The sequence below is a fragment of the Pseudopipra pipra genome, chromosome 3, assembly GCF_036250125.1.
Source record: "Pseudopipra pipra isolate bDixPip1 chromosome 3, bDixPip1.hap1, whole genome shotgun sequence".
NCBI lineage: Eukaryota > Metazoa > Chordata > Aves > Passeriformes > Pipridae > Pseudopipra > Pseudopipra pipra.
Genome location: NC_087551.1, coordinates 32,683,880 through 32,709,173, shown reverse-complemented (window position 1 = coordinate 32,709,173; position 25,294 = coordinate 32,683,880). Strand labels below are relative to the sequence as shown.

The window sequence follows — 25,294 nt, the reverse complement described above, 5'->3', positions numbered from 1 at the left end:
TATCACTGACAGCATTGTAAGGTTCCTGTTAAATCTTTTTCCTTTACTCTGAGGAAAGGATCAGGGCAGCCTTACAGTTCTCTGAATGGGTATATTTCTGCTCTATATCAAAACATCTAGCTGAAAAGTAGCTGCAGTTTTGCTAGCCCATCTCTCTGCTTGAAAATGCCATTATACAGAGGAGCCACTCCCAGGATGTTCCTGAATAAAGAGAGGAAACTACTTCTAAAATACTGTACGGGTACTTTTGTGGTTTTCTTTTTTTCCTAGCTGTCCAGGCCTGGCTACAGTACATTTGTACAGGTACTCTAAACAAGTTGCACTGAATGTTTTCTATTAACACATTTATGGTATATTCACTTTTCACTGCTCAATTTGACAAAAGTGTTTTCATGTTGACCGATTGTTATAAGTCAGGAATAGCGATGTTTTATACCTGAGTGTTTGAATAAAAAGTCTGAAATAAATTCTCAGGTCTTCTGGGTTTTGCTCTTCATTGATTTTGTCTGTGTTTTTTTTATTCAATGTGAATAGCCAGTGCAGTAGTACTTTTTCATTAATATGTTTGCTTATAAGTATAACATACCTAAAAACCACCTGACCACAAGATTAGAGATATTGTGACAAGGGATAACTTTTCTCTTGTAATGAAGGTAAACAAATATCAGCTACAAGACTGGCAATATCAACAATACAGATTTTGTGAGGCTGGTTCAAATACAAAGACTAATCCTGCAAACACATAGCTATTCACTGAGCTGAATTCATGAGAGGCCCCATCAGAAAGTTCAGCTAACCTCTAAGTGTGTACGAGGTCAGGATCAAAGTGTAGGAGTGTGGAAATACCCACAGGAACGATGTTTACAGCAAGCAGAAAACACAATTACCCCTGAGAACTACTCTGGTTGTTTTGGTGGCCATCTGCTATCTCACTTCTCTGAATAACTTCTCCCCTTGACCACATTCAAATAGGTGAAGTGGTTCAACTCTCTCTACAGAGTACTCCCCCACCTGTGATTTATGCATATGTTCTTTACTAATGATTTGGAGTTTCTCAGGCTAGGGGAGAAGGCTTCAGCACCTCAAGAACCTGCCAGCCATAATCATATATGGAAAATTAGTGAAACCTGTGCTATTCTTGTTCAGATACTCTATATATTTAGTTCCCACAAACAGAAAATAACTGTATCATCTTAAATTAACACAAATTTAATATTAGTGATTCAGCAGTATGTCTGCTTTGGACTATGACAAAAGTCATACCAAGCTTAATATACAGTAGCTTATATATATATAGACATATATATATAAAGTGTTATATATACCAACATATTTCCATATACAACTCCTTCCACTGCTGTTAAAACTGCCTCTCTTTTCACCCCCTTCTATGGAAACCTATTGCAATCAAAGTAGCAGTGGGCTTGTGTGAGAGAGACCGGAGTGCAGTAAGTGTGTGCAGGAGCAGGATATCCGAGATGAACAAGGATTTTCCATCATTTTTGAAGCATATTTTTCTCCCCGTGCCTGAAACAGGTTGATGGTTTTCTATGTAGAAATCAGTCCTAGAGGCTAGAATTTAAGTAAGTCATACACAATATCGTCAAATAGATTGAAGATGACTTATATAGGGTGTATCTGTATGTTTGCTAAATGTGTTGATAAAGCTGCCTTTGACACATGACCATGCATATATTCTTTGTTGTGATGCTATATTCTTGTTCATGTTCTTTAAAAAGATGTAACATTTCTCCAGCTTAAACTCTGGTCTCACTAAATTGAATTTCCTTAATCTGAAATAGCATTATTACAGGTAGACTTCCATTCATAACCTGCATTTCACTTAGGCTCACTCAATCTTGGTGCTGGTTTTTGTAGCATGAGTTGGTAAGTTCTGTTTGTTCTGCAGTGACCCAGTATTTGAACCCAGAGCTGGTTCGGAAATTTCTGTTGTTGCTAGTGGGAAGTAAAAAAATCAGTTTATGCAAATACACTATTGATTACCAGTGGAGAAAATTACATCAGAAAATCCTTGCTGAATTAGGACTGGAGTCAACTTACTGTCTGGATACATAGTGATTCTTGTCATCCAAATCAGAATAGCCATTACATTCCAGCCTTATCACACTGTTCATAAAATAGCTTCCTTAAAAGACTAAAAATAATCTCCTCTGCCAAAGACGTCTTGCCTACTTTAGCTTGCTTACTCATGTTCTGCTTTACCAAATTCATGAACACATACTTCCTGGAACAGCTGCCACCCTTCCTAAAACTCTTGGTTTCCAGGCCCTTCCCTTATGACTGTCCATGTATTTTTATCTTAAGTAGGCACTGTGGCAGGAACTAGAATTCACTTTTCCCCCCCCCCTCTTCTTGAGTGAGTGCTCGTCCCCTTAAATTATAGTCATGCTTTTGCTTGCTTTCTCCATGCAGATCAAAGAAACTTCACTATTTCGTGTAACATTGGTGTTCTGAGGATGGTAATTCTGTTCTGTAGTTTCAACCAAGACAATGGAAGATTTGAAATCCTTCCATTAATTGGAAGAGTTGATTTTGTATCTCTCATAGCTTTAAGGAGTGTTCAGAGGTCTTGGGAAAAGAGCTTGGGCATCACAGCTGCACCTATCTAGTACAGGCCTGACATGCTGGATGTGACTAAAGGATGCTTAACACAGAGAGAGGAGTTTCGTGTGTACAGATCACAAAAGAATTTAGGACTGACCTAAACAGGGAGCTTCTTGATGTTACTGACTTAGACTTTAACATTGAAAATGCAGGAAGAGGTTACAAGCTCTAGGCAGTCACCTTCTAAGGTGAAAAGGTGAGAAGTGAAAGGTCAGGCTGAGAATCATACCGATGGAGTCAGCCCCTAGAACTAAAAGGGAGCCAGGATTGCAGAACTAAAATAAGAGAGGTGGTTTTCAGATTAATGTATCTTAAGGAAAAGCTCTTTCGCAATTTACTTCCTGTCTGTGTTTCAAAACTTGCTCTTTTTGGAATTCTTGCACTGATTTAACTGTATTGAATAAGAAATTGGGGTAAACTTTGACCTAGGCATGGTTATCTGGTATATTAGTGCTTATAGAAATATAATTTGCTCCTGTAAGTAAGCTTGAAAAGGATGGAGCTGCTTTGAAAACTTGACTGTAGTAAGTCTTTCAATGCTAAATACTGGGGCAGGGAAAACAAGTTCCTAAGCTTCTATGTCAGCTTTTAAATCAAGATCTTCCTGATGCCTTCCACCCTTTAATTACCTCTTCTTACTTGACCACATTTTTCACTTCTTACTAGCTTTACTACATAGCCACATTGTTAATTTTTTAACAATTATTGGAGTTGAGCAGATCCTTCAAGAAATTCTGATGAGCTCCTTAAATTTGATAAATGCATGCTAAGGAGTAAATAGTTATGAGTTTCCTCTATAAATACAAAACAAACAGGTTTGCGTGAATTTAATAAGTGTCTTTCAAGTTGCTCGGGGTGGCCTGAACTGGCCACTGCAAAGGCATTATACTACCCATTGACTGAAAGGGTTTTATCTACACAGCCAGAAGTACACTTGGTGGAATATGTGACTCTCAGCTGTTGCAGCCACAGCAGCTGCTCTTGTTGCTTTTCAAATAATGCTGAATCTTTGGCATACGTGAGCTTTAGAGAATTAGTGTTGTATCTTAAGACATGAGCTGTGCAAACTTCACCTATGGGTTTTGGTAAGGTTTGTTTTTCTGAAGTCCTATTGTAGCAGTGTGTTCTGTGGTTTTTCTGAAGTCCTATTGTAGCAGTGTGTTCTGTGGTTGTGGAAGTGGAATATTTGTGTAGCTGCAAGCCTGTGTTAAATATTCTTTCATACAATAAATATATAACTACCAAAATAATATTAACAAAATAAAGATCAAAGTTACTTGTTTGATGTATTACTTATTAAAGCAGGAACTGTAAGATGCTTTTCCTCTTTTTTTCTTTGAAAATTTTTTTTACACTGCTCCTTCCCCTTTTTCAAGTTGTCATGCTGTTCTGTATATTTTTATATATAGCACCTTCTTATGTTACTCTCCTTTTAAAGAAGGCATTTAACTTGTTGGCTGCAAACTGTCTTATTGTTAGGAAGGTATGTGGTTATTAATAAAAGCCAGTCTGTTCCAAAAGCTTGGATATAGGAATATAGGAGTTGTGGTGACACTGTTCTCATATCCTGTACTCTGTAGACTTTTTGTACCATAAACAGATTTAGAGGTTTGCTGTGTCTTCTTATGGTTGTACTAACCAGTGTGTGTTTCTTAGTAGATTGCTTAGTAAGCAAAGAAGGTTTAGTCAGCTCACTGGTGGTTGCTTTGTTACCTCTGAAAAAAAGTACAAAATCCAGTCAAATACATTAAAACCACAAATAATCTCTTTCCTGTCCTTCTCTGTTGGAGGCTTAGAATTTCAAAAAGCTGTGAACTGGCCTAAGAAACACTGTATCACTGTGTTTAAACTACTCTCTTTGCATCATTAAGAAATCTGACACTGCCATTGTTTCACCCATCTTCCCAAGGGAAACTCATAAAAAATAACTACAGGTAAGAAACTGCTTATGTATTTTGATGTCCAGCATCTGCTGGCAGAATTTTATAAAGAAAGATACTGGCTCTCTCCTGATCTCCAGGCTGTGTTTTCAGTCCACCAGCCTTTTGGCCCACAAGCTTGCCCGTGAGTCGTTGGTGACTTCTGCAGCTGCAAAAGTGTAGCATCACAACCAAGGCATCCCTGATTCATGTGAGTGTGCAGAAGACAGCAATTAGCATGAGCTCCTAGGATCACACAGCAAGTCTGTCTACTGTCATGCATGTCTGACAATGTTTTCTAGTGTATTATTTCAATTTGCAATCTCTCTTCAAAGAGTGACTGCTCTCAAATGAATGGGCAGCCGCCACTAGGGATTGAGAAGGGTTACTGGCCATTAGCAACTGGTCCAGCCTCCCTCCTTGTCTGGGACCTATTAACAGGTCTGCAGGGAAATAGCAGTTACATGTGAAATATTTTCTATGTTCATCAAAGGGGAAACAAAGACTTATCTGATTAGAAATGCACCATAACAGCCAAATGGGAAAAAGGAGCCAACGCTCTGTCCTGCCCCTCTGTCCTTTTAACTCTGTCTTGCTCCATCTCAGACATCCAGCTTCCCATTACTTAAGTCTCTGAAAACCTCTTCCTGCCTTTATTGTTTTGCCAGTTGCTGCCTTCAATTTACTGCACTGATAAGTACTTCCCAGGCTGTAAATGTGTGGTCGAGATATTTCTGAAGTCAACCTATGTTTTGATTGTAGTCACAGAAGGAAAAGTCAGCTGAAAAACTGCTTTCACTACACAGAGAGGCCTCTCCTCACATGGGATAGGTATAGGTTGTGAATTCACGGGGAGAGATGTGACGTAATATATGGGCTAACAGTGCCAAAGAAGAAAAAATAAACAGGCACTGAACCTCCCCTTTTCAAAATGTAATAGCCTTCCTTTTGGTAGATGTAAAGTAACTGCAGTTGTTCTTCAGTTTGGGGAAAGTCAGAAATCAGAGTGAGAAATCAGATATGGTCATCAATACTGGAAATAGCAGGTAAGTAGGAGGTATTGAATTCTCCCTACTGGTTTCTGTGACTGCAGATAATGATTTTGTCTTACCTTGATACAACATAGCTGCAGAGATGGCCAATGAAAGAGTGTATTTTAACATACTGCTTTTTCAGACACTTAGCTATAATCTCTACTGTTTGGGTGACCAGCACAAACTCATAGAGCTTAATGGGGTTGAGAAGCTCCATGAGTGTCTGTGTTCCTGTGGCATAATTACAAAAGGTGGCACAGATGTTTGCAGTGTGGCTGCCTGCCACACTGAGGGAAAAATCAATTTGGAAACTATGGGTTTGTCAGACTGATAACTTGATATCCAACTTTACTGAATTTGGATATCTGGGTTACATGCTCTTATGTTTCTTCTTTGTCTTAAAATTGATCGAAAAGTGGTGTGAAACTGAAAACAGTACTGACTCTTAAAATTGTCATAGCTCTTGGAATATTCAACAGTTTCAAAGAAGTCAGTAGCCAGGGACTATGCTAGTACAGAAAAATTTCGGCTTAGTTACAAATAAGACAAAATGAACTTTGTGTGGGAAAAGGTAGATCTCCAAAATGAACGTATCAGAAGCTCTAGGTGAATAGGGCCTGGGATTTTTTAGTAATCTTATTAATAAGTAAATGTGATTTTTCTAGCTTGTCTTTAAGGGAATATAGCTGACTAATGTAAATAATAATAAAATATTAAAATATTTAATAACAGATATTAATAGCATAAAATAACATAACAGGTAATAAATATATAGGGGGGTTGTCTTTCATAAGTAAAGGGTTTATTATTTCCCCATATGTTTTTTAAAATAACTAAAACCCCCATTTTTTCTTGGGATGGTCCAGCCTCACTAAAGGCATGTGACAGTGTAACCAGTCAAGAATACATGATGATAAACTGGTTTTTTCCACTGACTTGACTAGATTAACAAAGCAAACTTACTCTTGCAAGATGCTATATACAAGTCTATGAATAGAATAAATATGAATTATGTTTTGCCAAGAGTTTCTCTGAAGGCTTACAGGTCTCATATTGAGTTAGACCATGTGAACTCTAACTGCTGTTGCTGTCCTCTCCCAATGGGTTACACTTTGGTGCTGGAGGTCTCTAATATGTCTGAAGGGCAAAGATTCTCAGAAGAGCTGCATCCGCCGGTGTCATGCACGTTAATCAAATGTTGTATATTTGTAATTTTATTTTTGCTTTACTGGGAATAGCAAAACAACTTTTGTGACAAATCTACTGAGAATTATTGCTGTCAGTTTTCCTTCTTTTGAAAACAAACTAAAGTCTTCCTTAGCTCTCCCTTTTAACCTGATGCATTCTGGGCAATTGTACTACCTTGACCCATAGAAAGTGGAAGTAAAATATCAACAGCATAGTACATGGAATAACTCAAGGATGTGTGTTCAGATTTTACTGCCATTATTAACTGGAGTTACAGAAGCAAATGCCAACAAAGTTAATACAGGAAAAAAATATAGAAGTGGATGGCACAAAGCTAAAATATGGTAGATAATCAGTTGCAAAAAATGTTAGAATTGCAATTGAGAATGAAACCTTTGTTGTTTTTACAAATCCAGTTATCAAGCTATCCATTATTTCAGGGGGGGTTATAAGTGAGGAAACCTGGGGGATTTTTTTTCCTGTTATCTCTGAAATCATCCTGGTTTTGTTTCACAGAAAGAATGCTAAACAAAATGCTATCTAAGCAGCCCAAGCCTTAATCAAGTGACTTGATGATTACTGAAAGTATTTGGTCATGTGACTGTCCATTGGCATTCCTCATGATTTCTGTAAGCTTCTCTTTATGTTAGGTCAGCATGTATTGTACCCCACATGCTAATCAATGAACTTATACAAGACATTATATGGCTCTGAGCTAACAGCTTGGTGGTCCATATGAGTGGGTCTATATAATCACTTGGTTTCTTGCTCACAGCCCTATTCATTTAACATCTATTCCCACAGAACAATAGATGTTTAGGGCCTGACATAGTTTAAAATACCCTTCCATGTTAATTGGATGACCCATGATGACCTGAAAGTACATATTTAGCTCAGTGGAGCTGTCCTTCAAAATTAAGCATAGTAAAATACATTTTGAAAATGTGTAACTTGAATACTTTTGTGCTAAGGCACAAATACTCACCCCTTAGAGGCTATATTGGATGTAAATAGCAAGGTTTTGGCAGCAGGGGGGCTGCAGGCATGGCCTCTGAAGGAGGAGGCCAGGTGCTGCCCTGCGTCGGACACGGCCACTTCCAGCTGTCTTTGCAAGAGACCCAGCATGGCTGAGCCCATCAGCTGAGTCGGTGGCACCTCTGTAAAAACATATTGAAGAAAAGGCAGAAAATTCTGAGGGGAGGGAACACAGAGAGAGCAAGGGAATGGAGAGGAAGAGGAAAGAACACAGGGAATAACAGGGTCAGAGGACAGGGAGGTGCTCTGTGGCAGAGCAGGTACTTCCCTAAAGAGAGCGTGGCCATTGGTGAGTTCATGCCAGAGCAGGTACAGCTCTGCAGGGACTGTGGCCCATAAAGGACCCATGCTGGAGCATAGGACAAGGAAGGAGCAGCAGAGAGAAACTGCTGACTATTGACCCTGACCTCTTGCACTGCTTATTGTCTCGCTGAAGGGACTCAGTGTAACCTGCAGCAGGTGTCTGGAGTGAAGTTTAGCCTGTACTGGTTCCCAGTACAAAAATCAGTAATTAAATATTTATGTTAATAGTCAAGGAATTAAGTTTTACAGTGATTACACTGGCTTTTGGTTGGCAAATGAAATGGAACAAGTAAAACTTTACCTGTGGAGTCTATAGAGCTATAGAGTCACTGATTTCCCCTGTGCAGTGTCTCTTGTTAGTAAGATGACTGGCTTTAGTCATCCACCAGCAATGTATGCTTAACCATCCCCCTGTCCTGTCCTTTTTGCAGACGTCCCACTCTGTTTAGTGTCTTCTGAAGTTCTCCTTTGATCCCGAAAAAGAGTGAATCTAAGCAATAGGGTGCATACACTTGCTGTGGTTTATTGTATAACTACTATCTGAAAGTGTGTAGAGAAGGTGAATGAATATTGGGAAGCCACATCAGATGAGTCCAATACTCTCATGAGTAATTTTTGTTCCTCCCCTGCCCCCTCACCTCCCTTATTTCATGGAGCAGTGCCACAATCTCTCCCTTGTTCTGTGTCCTTGCTCCACATGACAAACATCATTGGAAGCCAGATGTGCTATCCTGCAGCCAGCTGCATGTGATGTTGAGGTCACAGACTGGGACAGAAGTGGTGGCATTAGGCTGCCTTATAGCCCAGTATCACTGCCCTTTCCTACCTAGCACAGCTTCATCATGTGTCAGACACTGGAGAAACCTGATCATATATGTCACTTGATCAAAGTTTTCCAGAAACAGATTGTTTGTACGTTAATAAATAAACTGGTACTGACCAGCTACAGGAAATACGTGATTCCTGGGAGAGAATAAACTCCAGGAACCATGCAGCAGGCAATTTAAGACCTGTGTTGACTTGGGCCCAAACACATGTCTTGATTGCACTTGTGTAGGCAGAGATGCACCACTTACGTGTTCCAGCTGGGATTCTTATTATGGTAATTACTAACTAATATGTGTGGAGACTAATCATAAGAAAGGGTCTTACTGCAATAGCCTCCACTATATCTACAAGGTAGCAGGTGAACTCTGTCCTGAAAAGCTTGCCCTGGACATAAGTTTATGACAGAAAAAGTTATAGCAAGGGAAATTACCCTTAAATTTTCTCATGAGACTCTTGATTTCTTCTCAGCTTCTTTTTCTGCATACTGCTACTGATTTGATTTCCCTGTTCAGCTGCTCACATTTAGCACTCCTCCAGCAGCCAAGTGGAAGTTGTTTAATGTAAGCATTCAGTGGAGTGTTGTGTAGGCTCCAAGGAGGGGGAGATGAGGGGAGGTCTGACTTAAAGCCCCAAGAATGTCCTAATCTTGTAAAGAATATGAGTCTCGTGTGTGCAAGCCTCTGGAAAGTTTGTGGATGAACTGAGACTCATAGAGGTGCCTCTGTGTCAAAGTTGGACTGTTTGCATGTGGCTCTATTTATTGTCCCTAAGTAGAAGGAAAATAGCTCACTTTTAATTAATGGGGAAAATGCTACATGTACATTTACTTTGGCCTTGCTAAAAAGCTGTTTAAATTTCATTTTACTAAACAAATATTACTCTGTATGTCAAATTTAAGCCTATTTAAAACCAAATTATTGGGTTAGCTTGAATCTGTAACCAATATAACTTGCTTGAAATCCATATAAGAGTGCCCACACAGGGATTTGTACTGGCTTGACATTTTAATATTAGTTAAACTGCTGTAGCTTGTAGGTGTGGATGTCCCCTTACTAGTCTCCAGCAGTAATAGTGATGTCTTTTGGTTTTACTAAGGACAGAAGGCAACATTTAAAACTTGGCTTCATGCTGACACCCTGTTCATACCATTTGGTGCTTTTGCACAAGACCACAAGTTTGCTGGCAGGGTATCCTGCTTCTTCTAAAAACTAATGTATTACACTTGACCACATCTGTCAGAGGAGCTCACAGCCTACACGTTTGTTTTAAGTTATCTGTCAAGACAGTCCACAATAGCACCATCTCAAGACTTTCAAAATGTCGAACAAAAAATGCAATTACACTGCACAAGAGTACTAAGGAAAGCCATCTGCTTAAAGTAATTGTATGCATGTGGCAGTCAGGGTGATGGCAGGACTTGGAAGGGACTCTCTGTTTTGTAGTTTAGTCCATAACAAACTTCTAACTTCTGAGCACATCACTACGGATGTTTCTGTTTTCCCCCTTAGTAGGAATGTGCATCCCATAATAGAAATATTTCATGAAATAAAGCATGACATGCCTAATACCCTCACTTGGTTCACAGGGATATTGTGGTTGTATCTACTACCTAAATAAAGGAGGGTCTCTTAGACAAAGCTGTTAACTTCAAGGGAGTGTTAAGGCCTATATCGATCATATTTCTGCTGTTGTATCCTTCACCCATTCCTGACTACTGCTCTGAAATCCCTTTCTGGCACTGGGAGGGGTGCTTGCAGTAGAGACTGTAATTTTAAGTGGCCTGATAAAGAAATGAGAATGGGTGACTGTGGAGGATTCTGTGCCTCCTGTGTCCTTAACAGCCTCTGTTAACATCAGTAAACCTAGTTGGATTTGTAATTCCATTATAAGGGAAATTTATTTTTCATTATAGTATGCAATCATTCCCTGACATATTGAGTGAGTTCTGATTTTCTTTTCTAGCTTTAATGAATCCTCCTGAAACAGCCAGATGGCAATGAGATGTTTCAGAGTTACACTGGGAAGCAGCTCGGGGCAGAGATTCTCTAGGTTATTCCAACTACACCTTTGGAAATCAATTTTTTTAATAATAGCCACATATTCCAAACGTTTTTAATTCTTTGTATGTAGAAAAACTCTGCTATGATTTTATTTTATTTTTATTTTTGTGCTTTTCTTGCATTGAACCATTGATGGAACATAATTTATTTAATTTATGTGGATGACATTTATAGTTGTATTTTACTCATCCATCTCTGCAAGTGTGGTTGGATACTGTTGTGGCACGATACAGACAAGTTGCTTATTGTCCTAGTAGAACAGCGGTGCTTAATCGTACAAATGATGTAATGGTTGTGGTTGTTGGAGTCTGAAGTCAAGGGATGTGATGGCAGGTTTTGGCTCAGACCCAGTCAGCCAGTTCTTCATCCAGTGGAAATATTTTATTCTTCTTTTAGAAGTATTATTAGAATAATACTCTGACCTTTAGGGGTCAGATAGGCTGTTTAGAGGATAGTACTGTAATGTCAGGACCTAGGTATGTGCTACTTAAGTAGTTGTCGCATAATTGAAAAAAAACCAGTGCAAACCTGCAATTTTACATTGAGAATTACTTGTTGATTACTACATGGCTGTCTTTATACTGTTGTCAAGAGAAGACAGAGGTGATACTCTTCTATGCTTTATTATGGAGGATGGTAATACTTACAAAACTGAAAAGTCAGATCAAATCTTTTCCATTCCTACATTTCATGCTCAGCAATTTTCAAGGGATAGACAGAAAATGCAATAGCTTTTCTCCATTTTATTTTTTAAAGAGCTGATTAAAAACTATTTTATTTTTTTCTTCTTGAAAAAAACACTAAGTCAGATGAAGCTAGATAGCTGGCTCTGTGAAAATCACGCCAGTAATTTAAGCACTCAGAGGAGGATTTTGGGATGGACAAAAAGGAAAAACATGCCCAAGGTGGGATTCTAGCAAAAGTTAGCTGCCAAAGTGCAAAGCTGTGATCTTGAAAAACCCTGCTCAGCTGCTGGCTAACTCTCAAAGTAAGTAAACCAAGCAAATACTCTACTTAGTTTTTTTTCCACTTTAAATAAACAGTCTTGGAAAGAGACTGAACCTAGGGTAACCATGGCTCGTGTGGCCTGACCAGTAAATTAGAGAGCCATATATCTCTGGTTCACTTCAGAAAACTTTAGGTTTTGCATGATAGCCCAGCTCTTGCAGGAAGGGCTGAGGCTGCCCAGCCTACCCACAGAGCTAGCTGTTACAATGCCTTCTGCTACAATGCAGAGAACGGGTTCAAAGCCAAGGACCAGAGCCCAGGTGTGTACCCACCTCTCCCTTTTTCTTAGATGAGTGCTCTGACTGCTTACTGATGTGTGAAAGGATTAATTTCCCCTCAATTCGTGGCAGGTAGGAGCTCTGTGTGACTTCTGGAAAAACAGCGTTCTATCAAGAAGTGGTTCTGCACCACCAAGTTCAGAGGAAAGTGCTTTCTTCTGGTTAGGAGGAAGGGGCAGGATTTAATGCTTGTACCTCTCTGCTCTAGTTTTCTGTCGGCTGACTTGGCCTGCAGCACTGTGTGTGCACTGGCGTACAGAAACTCACTGTTCGGTGAGCTGTGTTTGTGTCCTCCGGGGTCCTTCTCTCAGCTTCAAGGAAAAGAGCGTCATGGCTATATCCATTGTTGGATGGGATCAGAAAGAACCTGGATGTAGGAACACATTGAAAAACAATAGCATGGAATCATAGAATTGTTTAGATTGGAACAGACAATTTTTAGATCATCAAATCCAGCTATCAACCCAGCACTGCCAAGTTCACCACTAAACCATGTCCCCAAGTGCCACATCCACACGCTTTTTAAATACCTCCAGGGATGGTGACTCAACCACTTCCCTGAGCAGCCTGTTTCAAAGGAAACCCTTTCCGTGCAGAAGTTTTTCCTAATATCCAATCTAAATTCCTCTCCTGGTGGAACTTGAGACCATTTCCTCTCATTCTGTTGCTTGTTACCTGGGAGAAGAGACTGACCTCCACCTCACTACAGCATCCTTTCAGATAGTTGTAGAGAGTGATAAGCTTTCCCCTCAGCCTCCCTTTTTCCAGGCTAAACAACCCCAGCTCCCTCAGCTTGTCCTCATAAGGCTTGCATCCTTGGCTGAATGGTATATTTTGAAGGTCTTCCATGCAAAACACTGCTGCATGCTTAGAGCAGCCTCAACACCACAGGACTCTGAAGCTGGGTCTATAGATAAATATTCAGTGCAGGACACTTTTCCAGGAGCTGGGATGCAGTGTGCTGTACTGCTAGAGCATCCCTGACATGTCAGTGGTCTCCTAAGTGGATCAGATGAGCAGCTTCCGTATGCCAACTCTGCCTGGGAGGTTGAGAGACTTCACTGATGTAGCTGCAGGCTAACCTCTGCTGTTTGGCCTCAGCACCTGGCAGCCAGTGTGGGCATGGTCAGCTCAGTAGTGCAGACCTATCCTGAATGGGCAGCAACTTCTCCTCCTTCCAGGAGGTGGAAGTTGTGTCAGAATACGTTGGCCCATCCTTTTGCTGAAGAAGGAGCATACCTGCCCACACCGTGGGTGTGAGCTGGTGGCTGAGGTGGTAACAGCAGGGTCAGCAAAGCTGCCATAGCCTGGTGTCACTTGGGTGGCTGGACCACAGTGGTGTTTCCAGGGCTGCAAGCTGACAGAGACCTAGCTCAGAGAGTGCTGTACTCGTTGTAACATTGGCCTTTGGGAGGGGTCAAGGTGGGTTAGTAAAAAGGATGAAGGATCCCGGTCCTACCAAGACTGAGTTTGCAGTACAAGGTCTGTGATATGGTGGGTTTGAAAAGTTTGGTATTTGTGGATGAATTAAAGCAGGTATATAGTTCATTAGTGCTTTGTATGACCAACATTAAAAAGTTAATGTTACAGGCAATGACTTCTGAAACTGAATTTCCCAAACTCCTTTATTATTTCACTTCAAGGACTCTTTTAGTTCTACTCTTGGCTTTTTTTCCTAGAGAAGTTGTTGGATGTACTTTTTATTGTCACATTTCAAAAACTTGTTATGGTCAGGCACTAGGGGGGCTCAGTCACAAACGGACAATAAAATACTGATTTCTTCTCTTTCTTAAATAAAACCTGTAAAATTATTACTGAAAACTTGTAACAAAGTATTCTGTGCATCTTCAGGTAAATGGATGTTTGATATTTAAATGCATAGAAGATGTACAGTTAAATTTAGAAGTTTCTGTATGTGTTCAGCTTTCAGTGACTGTTCAGCTACTGCGGGAAGATTTATTTTTAAAAGCTTCAGGGGCTGATCTTCAGGTCCTTTAAAAAATTGCCTCCTAGTTTAATGTTTGCTATGAACTTCATTAAACACTTATGCAGTCTGTGCCAATTAAGACCATTAGCATTACCATGAACCAGTAACCTTAGGGGAAAAAATGGTTATGCTTAAAAACATAAAAGCGGGGTTATTACAAAAAGTGACTTATCAAGTGTAAATAAGAATGACCTGAACAAAATGTGCGTCATTGCATGTGCATGCCCTCATTTACCATCTGGTTTCTGTTTTATGACCCTAGCTGTGGATTTATTTTGTGCAAGTGGACAAACAATTGGACAACACTTAGAAACACAAGTTTGAATGTAGGAAAAACTTACAGCAATCTTTCACATGCTCTGTATCGTGGGGAAAAAGCAGTTTGCAGAAAAGATGAGTTGAACTGTAAATATTGCATCCTGATAAGTCTTCCATATAGTCGTAGAACATATAGTCATATAATTATGATTTTTTTGCTTTCCTCAGATTTTCGTTGAAGTCCAACTAAGAATGCAACCAGCAAAATAAAGTGAAAAATCTAGGCATCTGAAGAAGCATCCTTCTACTTGGTGAAAATGTCTCTTATTTTTTGACAACTATTAAAGGACAATGGGGTCAAACACACTTGGGAAGTCTGCAACATTAGATGAGCTTTTGAACACTTGTATTGAAATGTTTGGTATGCTTTCTCAATATTTTGTTTTCTTGTTCTTGAAATTAATCTTATAAATATTGCTGTTCTCTAATTTAGCCAGTCTTTCTCTTGGCAAACAGCATTTCTATTCTGCAAAATTTTCCATGTTTCAATTTGTCCCAGAATCACACAAGCCAGAATTTTAATCACATGCATACTGTATTAAATTTTCTTAATGAGATAATGCACAATGGTGGGTATGGTGGTTTTTAAAATGCTGGCCTTCACCAAGAGAAATGTTTCGTTGAATTATTCAAGGAGTTGTTTCTGGCATTGATCTTTCTTTCTGGCATTGTCTTGAGTAGTTACACAGCTGTGTTTCTGACCAGTCATTTTTTCAAAGGTTTTCTGAATTATCATGCAATAATTGGCAAGAGTATGACTTAAGGCTCATGTAATCTTTTTACTCTTATTAAAATGCGATGTACGAGGTCTGAGGGAAAGTGATGAAAAAGACCTTGATCCATAACACCATTAATCATGATATATATCACATTGCAGTCAGATGAGTTCATGGATGGGCTTAAATGCTTTGAAGTAGAACTTTGATTCACAAAGCTACATTTAGGTTGTCTTGAGATACAGGACAGATCTTGATTGGAATGAGGTATTAATTTTTTTCCTGTGTGGAGAGAAACAAGTATCTAAAGGTGAGCGAGATAAAATAATTGAGGGATGGATAGATCTTGCTACTGACTGCGGTGAATCCGCAAATATCCATTTCTGTAGACCACCATCAAACTTGTTGTTCTAGAACTTAATGAAAGTATTGGCAGAGCCCATACACTTGTTGGCTGTTGGAAATAGTGGCTCTTCTTGTAGACACACACTCTTGACAAGTGTAGTCCATGTGTTGTTCCTGTTTCATACATCATATCATCTACAGTCTTCTAATGACAGACAGAGAATAATCTAACATTGCAGTTGTTGGGAACTAATGGTAGTCCAGTCTGCCAGGGAATAACCCTTTGTGTTGTTTCAGTGTCTACATTGCAAAGGCACAAGGGTCTCTGTAAGATAGCTGGAGATGGGACCCTCGGCACAGATATGAGGTGCTTTGCCATTGCATCCCTTGATGCAGATTCCTTTTTTAACAATTTAGTTGTTAACTTAAAGCTATAAAGCTGCAATAAAATAAATATTGGAAGTGGTTATAAATAAATCATCTCCCCTCTCTTTTGGTGGGCTAATTTTGGATATGTTCTGTGGATTACTGGCAGTGTCTTCGTATAACATTTAGCATAGTGCTGTCCATGTTTTTAGCTATGGCCAGTTATCTACACTGGTTTGGGGTTTTTTCTCCATTTAAATAACCATCACTGCATTCTAGCAATAGTTACTGCTAAAGGAGCATTTTTGTGCTTTGCTTTTTTTTCCTACCTCTTTGGTAGACAACGAGCCAACTTTTTTTAACTTTTTATCCCTTCTACTGACTCTGCTTGAAGAATAAAAGCTCCCTTCTGTTATAATGTGGTTAACTCATTGTTTGTCTTTTGCAGATGACAAAGGAAACCAGTGCTCCAGCCATTTGCCAAGAACCTTTCTTTTAATGCATCGTTGGTATCTGCCTTCGACAGAGCTGGCTGGCAAACTCCTGTCCACATATCCTTTCACAAAGTGTTGCAAATCCACATTACAGCATCAAAAGCAGATTGTTTCTGTGACTGCACGTAAAAATATGTCAATTAATTAGTGACAAACAAGGTTTAGAGGTTAATTTTTTTTCAGCCTAAAAGATGGAAGTTTATGAGCTTCTTTATGCTACTGCTTGTAGAGTTTTTCCATATGTACAAGAATATTGACTCATTAACTTTGAATAACTGCAAATATGTGGCCGAGATAACTTTTCAAATGTATCACAGCAGGCTGGAAGTACTATGAACTATGATTGGTATCTAAGCACTTACATGTGATTTATACCTCTTAAATTATAAGTATTATCATATTTGGTTACCCAGAGCTGGCAAGAAACTTTTCAACAGAATATTCAGAATAGTAAAACAGAGGCATTTTTGCTAGGGGAAAAAAGGTTGGCAGCCAGAAAACAGTCTTTGTCCCCTAAGATGCTGTGAAAGTGAATGAAATATCAGAGCATACTATGTTTTTTTCTAGAAGAAAAGATACTGGTTTTAATTCAGCTGGTTTAGTGTCAGTCTCCAGTGAATAAAAACATTACTGAATCAAGGCACACAAAGCTTTCTTTAATTAGCATACATATAGAGATGCCAATGGGGAGAACTGCAACGAATTCAGATTGAAAATCTGCTACTTCATGAGGTAAATGCACTTCTGGTCCTCCAGCATTTTGGTTTTATGCTTCTGCTAATACTAACAACGTTATTTAGCTTGTTTGTGGGGTTTTTACTTGATCCCTAGTCTGCAGTGAAGAGGGAATTTCTATGTCTTGAAAATAACTAAGTTGAGCCATCCAACTTTTAAAGACACGTAACAGCATTGAGCTAAAAAGCTGACTAAAAACTTGTGCTGTGATCTATCTGGCGCATGGGTGTGATATCTCTTAGAGGGAGAGAGGTTCAATGCCACACAGAGGAGAGACATCTTTTGCCTCCAGATGTAATCCAGTGTGGGAAAGGAAGACTGTTTCTGGACTTCAGTTCATACAATCCCTACATAATTTATGATGACAGGAGTGTGTTAGTAATGCCAAAGTTGTTACAGGTCGATTGTATTCTGAACCTTTCACTGACTGCTCTGACCTTGTTTCTATGGGAAAGCTTTCATGTGTTAGGCTGTTCTTGTGTAGGAACACTTCCCTGTAAAAGAGAAAGCAAGAATTTTGAAGTTAACATGATATAACCTGCTTCCTTCAAACAACTGTGTTACAGTTTCATCACTGAGAAGAAAGGAGTTATGAAGAGCAGAACTGATAAAGCCTTTTCCATGCCCTCTTAAAGCAGAGGAGGCTTATATGGTTTACATGTAAGCTTACATGGATTACATCTGGTTTACACAGTTATTGTGGTAGAATTGCCACTCAAATTTACGTTTTCATTTTCATTGAAAAATCTCTTCTGAGCAAACAAAGTGTCTCACTTGAACAAGGGCTAAGTGCAAGTGTCATTTGGGTGTTCTGACAGCATGAGTTAAGACATTTTTGTGTGTGTCACCTGAGACATCATTTTAATTTTGCATTTCAATAGAATGCTGCTTTGTTGTGCAGTGGTGAGTTAAGCAAAGAAAATTGTAAGATAAGGTGGCTTTTGCCACTTCAGTGTCACAGATAATTACAGAAGCAATAGGATGAGGTAGTCTGCACTCTGCCCAAAGACAAGTGGGTCTGAAATGTGACCTATGAAATAAAATGTATGTATATGTATGCAGCCACTGAACGTTATGCCTAAGTCCCTGGGCATCTCTTAACTGCTGTCTATGGATTTCAGATACTGGATTTTGGAATTTCCTGCAGAGTTTAACTTGGATCTTGGGCTGATTCGTTTGACTGAAGAGTTTCGAGAAGTAGCCAGCCAGCTCGGATATGACGATCACATCCATCTTATTGATATCTCCAGCATGTAAGGATGTCATAAGCTACAACATCTTTGTGTCTGTAGCAGCAAAATTCTAGTTCTGTACAAAATATAAAAATATTAAGGGTCATCTTGATCCTGAAAGATCAAAAAAGCAGTTGCAAAATATATTGTCTTTAAATCTGAAGCTACTAAAAATTTGAAATTCTAGTTACAGTTTCACTGTAAAGAGAAGACTCATCTGTGTGTAAGTTTTTCATATAAACAGGAAATAAATTATTTTCCTGACAAAGCTAGTGCCAATTAAGTGATTAAAGTTACTTTTTTTTCTATACATTTTCATACAGAATAACAACTAATGCAGTGACTGATATGCTTTGTAAATCTTAGATTTTCTCAGGGAAGCTTTTTTGTTCTTTCATCAGTAATCTGTTATTTTTTGTAGTGGCTTTCTGTGTACTTCTTTTCTATGATTTAACTGGATAATCTTTAGCATTCGCATTTGTAGTTGTATTGCATCCAAATGATTACACTACTATTTCCTTGACACGCTGAAACAAAAGGTACCTTTTAAAAATCACCAGGTAGGCTTTTGTATCTCACCTGATATTTTAGATTTTCTTTTAGAATATATGTGCATGGTGATTATTCTTTATTGAAAAATGTCCTAGTAACCTGGAAGGACAGCACTACTAATGTCAATGAAGGCTGCAAGACTTCCTTCAAGAACAGTACCAATGAAATCACATGAATATTGCCTCTTGAATCTTCGTTTTAAAATATTGACCTACTTAACATTAAAAATTAACCATTTTTAAGGATAACATCCTTCTGCTCTTTGAAGTGCTTTTACTGTATATGGATAGGAATTATTCCATTGCTTGCAAGCAAATGATTTGCCTTTTTCCACCCACTTCTTATTGTTTTGTTAGTTGTTTGGCTGTTTCTGTTGTTCCATTATTTCAGGGACCTGTGATCTTACAGAGTGAAAATTAATCCTTGATGTTATGCAATTATATTTTTATTCTGTATCAGAATTTGGTGTTAACTGTTCTGGTATTTCCAAAGCATCTTTAATTATGGCTTCCTATACCATGGGGAAAAATTAGTTGTCCTTTTGTTGTGTTGGAAACCTGCTATTATTTATCATTTGCAGCAGTGGGTCCAAAACTCTTTTTTTTCTGTTATGCTCCTGAACAGATCTTACTCAGAGTGTTTGTTATGTGCTGGATGTCACAGATCAGAAAACTCATGGTCTGTTTATTGGTAATTTTACACAAATATGTTCCACCTGTGGGCTACACTCACATATACCCAAACAAGATTGAGACTTATACCTATTCTGTTGCAGTCCTTCCTATGACTGGATGAGAAGAGTTACACAGAGGAAGAGGATTTCCAAGAAAGGAAAAGCCTGCCTGCTGTTTGACCATTTGGAGCCCATTGAGCTAGCTGAACATCTCACTTTTCTGGAGCATAAATCTTTTAGGAGAATTTCTGTAAGAAGCCTACAACTTTGTCACTTGCAATTAAGAGCCTGTCTTTAAGAAGTGTTCACATGGTTTAACATTTATGATTTTTTTCCTCAACATTCCAATGTAGTAAATGTTTATAACCCCTCATATGATGTACATAGCCGTGGCTGCACCAGCACCTCCTAGACCTTTTTCATAACTGATGCTTTTAGTGACTAAAGCTAATTTTGTGGTGATATTCTGGGCAAAAAATACTGATAAAAGCTACAGTAGCCATGTCACAGCAATTGATTAATAGTATTGTCAAAAATCTTCACGTGTTTTCTTTTTCCCTTTGAAGGAAATAACTAATTACTGTTCAGAAAACAATAGAGTCTTTGCAAAGAATATTTTAAGAGACTGAGATATACCTTGTTCTTCTGTAGTCTCTCTTCACTCCCAAACACTTATTCAGAAACTGTCCTTTCATCTGCCAACTTCAGGTTGGGAGGGATCTCAGGAGGCCTGAGATCCTGCCCAAAGCAGGGTCAGCTCTGAGATAGACCACGTTCCTCAGAGACTTAGGCAGTTGGGTCTTGAAACCCTTCAAGAACAGAGGCTGCACAACTTCTCTTTCCTGCTTCTACCATATAGGCACTGAGAGAAATTCAGGTACAGTTGCTTCTTTTCACATACGATTGTACATGGACAAGAGGCAAAAATGGATGAAAATAAAAGTAGAAGCTATAACAAAACAAATGTGTAAGCCAAATGCCAAAAAAAATTGCTGATTTCTGCTGGTAGATATCCATATGAAAGGGTCACATGATGCCGCTGTATTTGGTGGCAAATGCAAGCAGTAAGTCCTCAAGATGACAAATGAGATTTTTTTGAATGTGTTTAGGAGCATGAAAGAAATTGAACTCCAAAACTAAGAAAAATATATGAGGTTTTTTGTTTGTTTCAAGAGAGGAAGGAAAAAGAGATCAATGAGGACCTGAGACCAGCCTAAATAGAATAACTTTTGATGTAGTTTAATAATGTTCAAAGGTTAATTACTCTAGACTTTAAATCATGGGAAAACGCCCTACCATTATCTGTGCAATGCTAACCTCAAAGAAGGAGGGAAGGACAAGAAAAAAGGCATGGATTTCTAATCAGATTTAAGAAATGTTTTAATTCCTTTGGAATTCTAGAAAGAAAACTCAAAATTGGAATTAATTTTCTTTTTTTCTTTGCTGTTTCTAGTTTGTCTTTAATTCTTTAGCTTGAATTTTGCTGTCTCAGAAGTTTCTCTGCAAACAATGAGAGTTAATTATTCTTGTACTACTTGTTCTCTCAAAGATACGTAATTGTAGAACGTGATTAGTCTGAATTCTGTCTTTGTGTTTATCTATTTAAAAAATAAATGGAGAAGGAAGGGCAGTGTTAACTATAACAGTAAACATTTAAAATTATCTGAATACTAAAATACTGGTTTTCCGCAGCTCTGAGACAAGCATCTGCCCTTGTATGTCCTCTAGCAGGCTGGTTTTGATCAGCTAAGACCAAGAATCCCATCTTGCCTGGCACTGCTAGCAACTTCCTACTCAAGCTAAAGTTATGTCATAAGCTACTGCAAATCTCTCTTTAAGGGACAGCTGAAAAATGTTTTCCAGACATTTAGGGAAATTTAATTCTTGGGAGCCTATAGAGTATCATGCCTTAAGGATGTCAGAATAAAATGTTGTGTTGAGTAAAATATGGAAAAGAGGAAAGTAGCTCATTATGCATATACAGGTTTCTATCTTTCCTGACATGCAAACAAGTTGTGAGTTGACATTTAAGTAAGAAATGAAACAAAAAAACAACAAACAGCTTTTAAGAAAGAGTTGTTGTGCAGTGGGGTCTGATGACCCTGAGTCATGGTCACTTTCTAAATAAGAGGAGCTTTAAAAAGAAAAAATGATCAAAGTTTCAAATTGATTCTTCTGTTGTCTGCCATTTTACTGAAAATGCCTTTTCTCTGTTAGTTCACAGACTACCAAAGCTATGTGATCCATGGCTGCTTGGAGAACAATCCTACTTTGGAGAGATCTATTGCTTTATTTAATGGTATCTCCAAATGGGTCCAGCTCATGGTTCTCAGCAAACCAACACCCCAGCAAAGAGGAGAAGTAATCACAAAGTTCATCAATGTTGCACAGGTAAGTCTTGCATATGAGTCTTTTCCTTCCAGTATAAAGTAGTAATATAAATAAAGATTGCAGTAAACAAATTAGCTGATGCTCTTTGTGCTGTTTCCTCAGTGAATAGCCTGTTCAACATCACTGAAGGTTATTTGTTCAGGTGTGGCATGTCTGCATTTTTTAACTAGTAGACATAACTATACAACAATTTTTCTTTGTTGTATGCTAGCTGGCAACTGTCACTATTGTGTGTTTCTTGTTGAGCTGAGCTAAGTAAAAAACAAAATGCAGAACCATTCTGTTGCATCCCCTGATTTCTGCTTTGGCCATGATAGGTTGTCTCCTTTGGCATGTTGTGTGACACTAAATAGCTGATACATGTATTTCCTTAACTTCTAAATATGCATAATCAATCTCTCCTGCAGAAGCTCCTTCACCTGCAGAACTTCAACACACTGATGGCCGTTGTGGGAGGTCTAAGCCACAGCTCTATTTCTCGCCTGAAAGAAACTCATTCTCATTTGTCTTCAGAAGTCACAAAGGTATGGTGGACTCCAGAATACAGGCATATTGAGCCTAATATCACCTCTTTGAGGTCTGATGGGTTCTGCACTGCAGGTGTCTCACCAGCACAATACTTGGATCATGGCAGGGCATCCTAAAAGGTACTTTGGTTGCATTCCTCTGAGTGGAGCAGGATAAGCTTTAACTGCCTGTGCCAGAGAGGGAAATCACACTGTGGACACCCTGACATGAGATGTGCTCATTTAAAACAGATTAAGGGAATGTTATGAATGCTTTCACAGAGACTTGCTTCTCTGGCTATTTGTAGGACTGGAACGAAATGACAGAGCTGGTCTCTTCCAATGGAAACTACTGCAACTACCGCAAGGCTTTTGCTGACTGTGTTGGCTTCAAAATTCCTATTTTAGGAGTCCATTTGAAAGACTTGATTGCTGTCCATGTCATTTTCCCTGATTGGATAGATGAGAACAAAGTTAACATAGTGAAAATGCAGCAGCTTTCCATCACCTTGAGTGAACTGGTTTCCCTGCAAACTGCTTCTCATCATTTAGAGCCTAATATGGATTTAATTAACCTGCTAACCGTAAGTACTGAACATGTTTCAATTCACTGCTGTTATTCAGATGTTGAGTGTCGGTAGGAATATTCATATCTATAAAGGTAAGTGCATATCATTATCCCAGTTTTGAAAAAGAAAACAGAGAGAATTCAAAACAGAAACAAGTTCACATGAGAAGTTAATGAAGTCAAAGAGAGTTACTGTAGTATGTGATGGCTGGAAGCACCAATAGTGTTGTTATAAATTAATTATTTTAAGAATGACAGAAAGAGGGCTGTATTTATGTTAGGAGAAGCAAAAACTAAGTTCTGACTACTTAGAATTGAGTCTTATGTCTCCCGTGAAAGAGTGGATGACGTGTTGACTTGGACACACAAGTGAAATTTCAACCTGAGCATCATTCTGTTCTTGCTCCCCTGTGCTTTCCATGTGACACAGTACCTTTCCTATCCAGTAAATGATATGTTCTTGAATGTTTCTAAGCAGCCACTGCAACTGCTCCTCCTTTACCCTCCCTTTTCTCCTTGTTAATGAGGACATTTGAGGAGGTTTGAAACTTGCACGCACAAGTTAAAAATAAGAATTTGAATGTCCCATTTCAAACCAAAGGAAAGTGAAATCTCAAAAAGGCTGTGTAAAACTTTTTTTTTTTTTTTAACTAAAACAAAAAATGCCATTTTGAGAAATATTACACTTTATTCCAAAACGTATTGAAGTGTGGAGCCTGAACCCTCAGGCCAAATCCTGTTCCTATTGAAATGTAGTTATTTTAGCACTGGTCTCAACTGCAGCAGTGTTTGATTCAGCACCACAATTTGTTCAGGTCATGGGAAAAACCTAGTATCTTGGAATTAAAAATAAAACCTGTGAAGCTTGAAGAATAAATCGTTCTGTTTTTTATAAAATAGTTGATCTTGCAAGCAAATAAAAGTCACCTGCTCACCTGAGAGTAGTCTGAAAAATGTCATGTTAGATAAAGGACTTTCTTAATATGTAATCAGTTCATGCTGTTTCTGTTCTTGTTATTTAATTTTGTCTTTCAGATCTCTAATCCATACAAGAAAATTTATTTGCTTTCTTTAAATCACTGTAATTCTTCTAAAAATAAACTTAGAACTAAACAAGGTCTGTGTGTAAATAGGGCAAATTTGAGAATTTTTCCACTGTTTGTTTTGTTGTATGGCATGAACTTCTTGAGACCATATTTTTCTCTTTTAGATGACAGAGAAAAATCTAAATCAAAAGCCAGGGAAATAATTTTATTATCTCTGAATAGCTGTTACCAAACCAGTCAATGTCTCAGTGTTGTCCCCCACTTCCTGGGGAGGTGGGAACCAAATTCCAATTTTTCCTCAGTCATGTCACAGACTGGAGGTGACTCTCATTACCTAACTCATTATAGGTAAATGCCTTTACTGGAAGTCACACTGGGAGGAGCCTTGGATTTTTTCCTTCCATGCCTTACTTCAAAATACTCTAAAATATACATATCTAGAAAGTAAGCAGTGGTTACAATTTGTGATGGATTTATGCTGGAACTGATCAGGTACAGAACTTTATTCTATGGAGGCTGACAAATATGAATCTGAGCTACCAAGTTGGTGTGGATATACCCATGGATTCATTGTAATGAGGATTGAAAAAATTTGGAGGAATAGGAAAACCTTTCTCCAGTTGCACCTTTTGTGGAACAAGTCCTAATCCTGGTTAGCTGGGCAGAGAAGAGAAACACCATATGTTGACCACTGCAGTGCTCTCTTAATTTAAATTTTAGACTATAAAGGCAGACATTTATTGTCTTTTTTTTGTTTCTTTACTGATTGAGAGTTGATTTCTTGTGACACTCTTCCCCTTCCTGGTCATTTCTTACAAACTTGGCTGTGAGGTGGGGGGAAGTGGAACCTCAGGCTTTAGGGAAATGAGCAATAAAACAGTAAGTCCAGAAGGGCAGAAATTAGACAATGTGAAGTGAGAGATGGAAGCTGAACTGCTGCTGCCACTTTCATTAGCTGTTCTCTCTTTTTGGTGACAGGCTGCTTTCCAAAAGGAGCAGAAATCTTGAAGGTTCATATCCATCATTGCATCAACCTGAGTTCATGTAGTATATCTGGTTTTCCTTTCTGAAAAAGAAATAGTTTTCT

General features: G+C 38.6%; 1 protein-coding gene across 3 annotated transcripts in view; it reads left to right on the top strand.

Annotated features, from left to right (window-relative positions):
• RASGRP3 (RAS guanyl releasing protein 3) overlaps positions 1-25,294 on the top strand; it is a 59,602-nt gene that overhangs the window by 14,152 nt on the left and 20,156 nt on the right. For all 3 annotated transcript variants that reach the window (XM_064648535.1, XM_064648536.1, XM_064648534.1), the window contains exons 2-9: positions 14,752-14,944; positions 16,459-16,565; positions 17,178-17,236; positions 18,361-18,492; positions 19,799-19,946; positions 21,914-22,087; positions 22,495-22,611; positions 22,902-23,177. In XM_064648535.1, the coding sequence (XP_064504605.1) occupies positions 14,875-14,944; positions 16,459-16,565; positions 17,178-17,236; positions 18,361-18,492; positions 19,799-19,946; positions 21,914-22,087; positions 22,495-22,611; positions 22,902-23,177 (1,083 nt within the window). In that variant the 5' untranslated portion in view covers positions 14,752-14,874. The remainder of the gene's footprint in view (positions 1-14,751; positions 14,945-16,458; positions 16,566-17,177; positions 17,237-18,360; positions 18,493-19,798; positions 19,947-21,913; positions 22,088-22,494; positions 22,612-22,901; positions 23,178-25,294) is intronic.